This window comes from Lipotes vexillifer, unplaced genomic scaffold, assembly GCF_000442215.2.
Source record: "Lipotes vexillifer unplaced genomic scaffold, Lipotes_vexillifer_v1.1 scaffold921, whole genome shotgun sequence".
NCBI classification, from domain to species: Eukaryota; Metazoa; Chordata; class Mammalia; order Artiodactyla; family Lipotidae; genus Lipotes; species Lipotes vexillifer.
The window spans coordinates 1,678,795-1,683,317 of record NW_006787800.1 but is presented as its reverse complement, the minus strand read 5'-3'; the positions used below and the strand labels follow the sequence as shown (position 1 = coordinate 1,683,317).

Sequence of the window (4,523 nt, the reverse complement as noted above, 5' to 3'; positions counted from 1 at the left end):
GTGGGGGGGCCCTGGGGCAGTGGGCATCCAGCCTTGGAGGAAGTGGGAAGTGATGCGGGGGAGAGTGTGGTCCCGCCTCCCCCAGGAGAGAGTGACTTCCTGTCTCCCCACAGGGACCCCCAGGGCTTCCTGGCCTCCGGGGCGATGCTGGGGCCAAGGGAGAGAAGGTGAGTGACCGCACATTGCCAGGTGTCTCAGCCCCACCCCTGAAACCTCCAGGGGCCCTCGTGCTCTTGGGGAGCCCTTCCTCAGTCAGGGCCGTGGCAGCCCCCGCTCTTTCCTCAGACCCGGCCCAAGTCCCTCTCTTGTCTTCTGGGCTCTGACCCCTGTGGTTCTCCTTCTCTCCGTCCATGTGTCTCTTCTCTGCATCCCCCTGACCACCTGGCCCCTTTTCCAGGGTCACCCAGGTCTCATTGGACTGATTGGCCCCCCGGGGGAGCAGGGAGAGAAGGGTGATCGAGGGCTTCCTGGTCCTCAGGGATCCACAGGGCCAAAGGGGGAGACGGTGAGTAGAGGGCGTGGTCCTGGGAGGTCTAAGGGTGGGGTGAGGGTGGGGATTCATGGGGGTGTGGGAAGGTGGGGGGTGGAGACTCAGCTGTGGCGTGAGGGAGGAGGAGGGGAGGAGGACCCAGTTGAACCAGGCCCCTCCCTTTCCTAGGGCATCCCAGGAGCATCTGGCCCTATTGGTCCTGGAGGGCCCCCCGGCTTCCCTGTGAGTACCCCATCTGTTCCTCAACTCAGTCCTCTAAACCCCACTGCCCGCCTCCATAATCCCCCACTGGCTTCCATGACAACGCCAGCATAACACTCATAGGCTCCCGTGTCCCCCATATGTTCCTACACCTTCAGTGTTTCCACTCCTGTCCTTCCAGGGCCTCCCGAATGTCCCCATGTCCCCCATGCCTGCCCCTCTTGTGATGGCTCCCGGGTCCTGTGAACTCGTGACCTTGCCTCTCCAGTTCTCCTTGTCCCGACCTTCCCCTGTGCTGACCATCTCTTTCTTGTTCCTCGTTTCACAGGGACCCGCTGGCCCCAAAGGAGCCAAAGGAGCCACAGTGAGTGACCCCCAGCCAGCTCTGACCTTCCCTCCCCCCAGCCCTCCATAGGTGGACTTGACACTGTCTCTTCAAGACAAACATACTCCCTGCCCGTGGAGCCCCTCATTCCCAGCCCAGAGACTGATTTGACCCTTCTGTGACCTTGATCGCATTCTTGACCTCTTGACCCCTCCATGACTTCATTGACTCCCTTGGCAGGGCCCAGCCGGACCTAAGGGAGAGAAGGGCATCCAGGGCCCTCCGGGACACCCGGTGAGTCAGTGTCAGGTCCTGCTCTTCTGACGGTCCCCCTCTGTCTGGTGTTTCTCCGCATCGCCCTCACCCTGACCTGTCTCTTGCCCTCTGTGCCCTTCCCTCCACCAGGGCCCCCCTGGCGAGGTGATCCAGCCCCTGCCCATCCAGATGCCCAAGAAGACTCGACGCTCAGTGGATGGGAGCCAGCTGATGCAGGAAGATGAGGCCGTGCCAACTGGGGGGGCCCCTGGCAGTCCTGGGGGGCTGGAGGAGGTCTTTGGCTCCCTGGACTCCCTGCGGGAGGAGATTGAGCAGATGAGGCGGCCGACGGGGACCCAGGACAGCCCCGCTCGCACTTGCCAGGACCTGAAGCTCTGCCACCCAGAGCTGCCCGACGGTCAGTGCCAGGGACACGACATGTGAACAACTGCGTGGGCATGAACATGCAGGACGGATGTCGGAAGCTGTGGGGTGGGGGTGAGGGTGGAGGGGCTTGGGGCAGCAGCTCTTTACCAACTGGGTCAGAGGTATTTCAGTATTTAGCAACTGACATGGTCCTACCAGGCTCTTCAGCTCATTATCTGCTCGGGGTCTACAGAAATAGATAAACATAGACTCGTGGACACACGTGCTGTCATTTACACACAGAGACACGTGTGCAAGCCTACAGCCACACGCTGGGCCAGCGTGAGGGTGTCAGTACTCCTACCCCCTCCATTTGCGAGCCTGGGGGTGCTGCTGGGGGGAGGGGCGGCAGAGACGGACAGGGGCATAAGGTGATGAGGGAAACCAGAGCTGTGTTCTAGGGGTCTGGCGGGGGAACGGAGGACTGGGTGTCTGAGGGCACGTGGGGGCGGCTGGTTGGAGCAGTGGGAGGGAAGTGGGGCAAAGAGCATCTTGGGTCCAAGACCTCGGGGGCCCTGACCCTCCCCCGACTCGACAGGACAGTACTGGGTCGACCCCAACCAGGGCTGTGCTCGGGATGCCTTCAGGGTTTTCTGCAACTTTACGGCAGGAGGGGAAACCTGTGTGACGCCCAGGGATGATGTCACGCAGGTGAGATCTGGCCTCTGACTGCCCTGTCCCTTGCACCACAGTGGAGCCCCCCTCTGGGCCTAGTGGTTTCTGGGTTTGTGTGACAAGTTCCCTGACCCTTGACCCTGCAGAGCCTGCTGGCTCTTCTCTTATTCCATTCCTTCTCACCAGTCTTCTGGTGCTCACTTCATCTCCTTCCCTTGACGACCTAAGACAAAAGTCTGCCTTTTATTTATCCCTTGGTTCCTGCCCCGGCCCCTTATTTCTCACCCAGCCCTTTCCTCCCACCCACTCCCCACCCATGACCCTGGCTCAGCCGCCCTGCTTCTGTAGCTGCTCTGCAGGCCCGTGTCCATCCTTGACTACAGCCCTCTCTCCTGCCAGTTCTCTTACGTGGACTCCGAAGGCTCCCCCGTCGGTGTGGTCCAGCTCACCTTCCTGCGGTTGCTCAGCGTCTCAGCCCACCAGAACATCTCGTACCCCTGCTCTGGGGAGGCCCGGGATGGCCCCCTGAAGCTCCGAGGGGCCAATGAGGATGAGCTGAGCCCGGAGACCAGCCCCTACGTCAAGGAATTCAGAGACGGCTGTCAGGTGGGAACCAGGGAGAGCTGGGTGGGGGCGGGTCCTGCAGGCTCAGGCTGCAGGAGGCGGTGGGAAGACCCTTTGGGCAGGGGCGCTTGCGGAGAACATGAGGAGGCCAGCTTCCTGGTGTCAGGAAGGGCAGGAAGGATGGAAGGATGGAAGGTGGGTGTCACCTGTGTGCACATGGCAGTGTCACCCAGAGTGAGTCATGCAGGCTTGTAAGCACATTTATACAGGTTGCCCTCTGCACGCACGGGGTATAAACAATGCCCCCTCCCCATGGAGGGGCACATGGACACCCCCAATCCGTATATACATCCCCAGCGTCGCCTGGAGAGGGTCACACAGGTACACACACGTGGAATCATGTTGGCTGTCATCACACACTTACACCCACAAACACATGTACACACGTCCCCGTGGAGTCACACGGGCTCACACAACCACTACAGACAAATAATCTCAAAGGCAAACCCAAAGCTGCTCAGACTGGCTCAAGACTGCATGCGTGTGCATGCGCACACACACGCACAACCTTCCCAGCTTTCCCAATCCTGACTCTCTGGAAGAAACTTTAGGAAGAAAATTTAGCAAAGTCTGAACATGGGACACGGATGAGAGGAACAGCATCTCAGGGCACTTGAAGGCGCGGAGAGCCTGGGCCTGAGGTTGGGGTGTCTGCGGGCCCTGTGTGCCTCCCCTATGCTCACTCTTCTCACTCTGGTGTCTCCCCCTCAAGACCCAGCAAGGCCGGACGGTGCTGGAGGTTCGAACACCTGTACTGGAGCAGCTGCCAGTGCTGGACGCCTCCTTCTCAGACCTGGGGGCCCCCCCGAGGCGGGGAGGGGTGCTGCTGGGGCCTGTCTGCTTCATGGGCTAAGACCTTCTCCTCTGTCTGACCCTGTCCGTCAACACCAGGCCCACCTGGACTCCCGCAGCATCGGCTCTGTGCCACCTCGCAGAAGGGCTCCTCGCCATCTAGGGGGCCTTGGGCCAGGGCACCGAGAGCCCCCAGTCAGGGGCAGTGCAGGGGAGGGGTGCACCTGGGGCTCGCGGCCCTCCCACTTGGAGCCTGTGCCCTGTTCGACAGCTGAGACCCTTATTTAAAATTTACCTCCCAATCACCCCAAACACGTGGAAGAGAAAGGACACTGTGTATTTTGTATTTAAAAGTAATTATATTAATTATTTAAAGAGTGGAAAACAAAATGACAAAAAAGATAAAGAGAGAAATGCCAACAAAAATCAGTGGACTTTGGAGACAGGGCTCCAGGGGCACCCTCATCTTTGCCTCAGGGCTCTCCTCAGAGACTGTGGGGGGTTGGGGGCCGAACCCCGCCTCCCTCACACCCCACCTGCAGCACCCACTGTGAACGTTGCAATACATGGTCTCCTTTGTCTCAGGGCTCTGCCTCTCTCTGCCCAGTGTGGGGCTTGCTCATCTCTACCTACCGGGTGTTTGGCTCTGTGGCCCGCATGCCTGCTGTCTTTCACTTGGTCTGGGGCTCGCCGGGATGCCTGCTACTTGGAGACCAGACCAGTCCCTCAGGGGAGAAATGGAATAGAGAGGGGTGTGTGCAGGGCCTGCGGTCAGCAGACTGTTGAACTATTGAA

At 60.1% G+C, this 4,523-nt stretch overlaps 1 protein-coding gene across 3 annotated transcripts in view; it reads left to right on the top strand.

Moving 5' to 3' along the window:
• The window catches only part of COL11A2 (collagen type XI alpha 2 chain), a 27,887-nt gene extending 24,098 nt beyond the window's left edge, over positions 1–3,789 (top strand). For all 3 annotated transcript variants that reach the window (XM_007460815.1, XM_007460814.1, XM_007460813.1), the window contains 9 exons: positions 114–167; positions 398–505; positions 659–712; positions 1,020–1,055; positions 1,257–1,310; positions 1,422–1,689; positions 2,236–2,348; positions 2,712–2,918; positions 3,649–3,789. In XM_007460815.1, the coding sequence (XP_007460877.1) occupies positions 114–167; positions 398–505; positions 659–712; positions 1,020–1,055; positions 1,257–1,310; positions 1,422–1,689; positions 2,236–2,348; positions 2,712–2,918; positions 3,649–3,789 (1,035 nt within the window). The remainder of the gene's footprint in view (positions 1–113; positions 168–397; positions 506–658; positions 713–1,019; positions 1,056–1,256; positions 1,311–1,421; positions 1,690–2,235; positions 2,349–2,711; positions 2,919–3,648) is intronic.
• Positions 3,790–4,523: the final 734 nt, after the last annotated feature.